At 44.0% G+C, this 1,440-nt stretch overlaps 1 protein-coding gene across 1 annotated transcript; it reads right to left on the bottom strand.

Annotated features, from left to right (window-relative positions):
• LOC132837401 (histone H2B type 1-M-like) lies at window positions 1-378 on the bottom strand. Its single transcript, XM_060857066.1, has one exon. The coding sequence runs from the start codon at window positions 376-378 to the stop codon at window positions 1-3; it is 378 nt and encodes a 125-aa protein (XP_060713049.1).
• Window positions 379-1,440: the final 1,062 nt, after the last annotated feature.

The raw sequence follows: 1,440 nt of genomic DNA, 5'->3' as shown, positions 1-1,440 counted from the left end.
TCACTTGGAGCTGGTGTACTTGGTCACCGCCTTTGTGCCCTCCGACACGGCGTGCTTGGCCAGCTCCCCGGGCAGCAGCAGCCGCACGGCGGTCTGGATCTCCCGGGAGCTGATGGTGCTGCGCTTGTTGTAATGGGCCAGGCGGGAAGCCTCCCCCGCGATACGCTCGAAAATATCGTTGACGAACGAGTTCATGATGCTCATGGCCTTGGAGGAGATACCGGTGTCGGGGTGAACCTGCTTCATCACTTTGTAGATGTAGATGGAGTAACTTTCTCTCCTGGACCGCTTCCTCCTCCTGCCGCCCTTCGCTGGCGCCCTCTTCACCGCTTTCTTCGCGCCCTTCTTGGCAACTTGACCCTTCTTTTCCTCAGCCATAGCGCCACTCACTCTCAGACACAGAATAAGGGAAAGCGGGCTCGGAGCTAGCTTTTTATAGACTGACGGCGGGAGCAATGCTAATAAGGGATAGAGTGAACCTTGGTTCCTGATTGGCTACTTCGTAGGCATGGTAACTTCACTCTGATTGGTTAGTTTGGGACTCAATGTGAATCTGTCAGGATCTGCAATAACATCGGAAACACAAACCGAAATTTTGTGAAGGGACCAAATTCCAACCTTACTCTAAAGTGTGAGCTTCTAATTGTAATATACTCTGCATCTTTAGATAATGGTTTTCTTTTCTCTTCCATTTTAAAATGGCATCACATTTGTTGTCAAGTGAGAAAATGCACTGCAATCTGACAGGCAGTGTGTTTTACTCCTGGAAATGATGGAACTACTTGACAAGGACATTGTGTTGGAGGAAAATGGGAGTTGGGGAAGGTTCTCTTTTGCTTGTATTTCTTGTTCTACACTCTCTGAAGATGTAGGACATTCTACCATCATCTACTCTGCAAAATCCCTTCAGTTATCTTTTCCCCTTTTCTTCTTCAAATCTCCAATGAATATCAGCCAAAGTATTCATATATTCTTCAGAATATCTGCCAGTGTGTGTATCATTGTTAGTTCTATTCTGATTACCTCAATGACTAAAGGGAACTGACGTACTGTGACCAGTGCCTTTTGCTTTCGGTTGACAACATGAATTTTACTCCTTGACTGTTTGGCTCCTCAATCAGTGTCAGCAGCCTCCTGCCAATATTTCAGTTTCTGAAATCCTACTTTGCACTACATTAGAATTGATATTATTTGGTGCATTTCAGTTTCTAGCAGAATGTTTTTGTCATTATGAACTTTGCTATGGGAATTTTCTCCGAACTTTATTTGGTCACAAGTCAGTTGCACTCACTTTGAACTGGTCATTGTTATTTAAGGATTATTTTGAACATGATACTTGTGCAAATTTTAATTGTGACAATCTTGTGTTATTTGTTTTATCACCGTGATTCCCTGCATACACTGTGAAATAGTGCTGTTCAGAATTTCAGGTTGGTTAAG

This window comes from Hemiscyllium ocellatum, chromosome 49, assembly GCF_020745735.1.
Source record: "Hemiscyllium ocellatum isolate sHemOce1 chromosome 49, sHemOce1.pat.X.cur, whole genome shotgun sequence".
NCBI classification, from domain to species: Eukaryota; Metazoa; Chordata; class Chondrichthyes; order Orectolobiformes; family Hemiscylliidae; genus Hemiscyllium; species Hemiscyllium ocellatum.
This window is presented reverse-complemented; position numbering and strand designations above follow the sequence as displayed.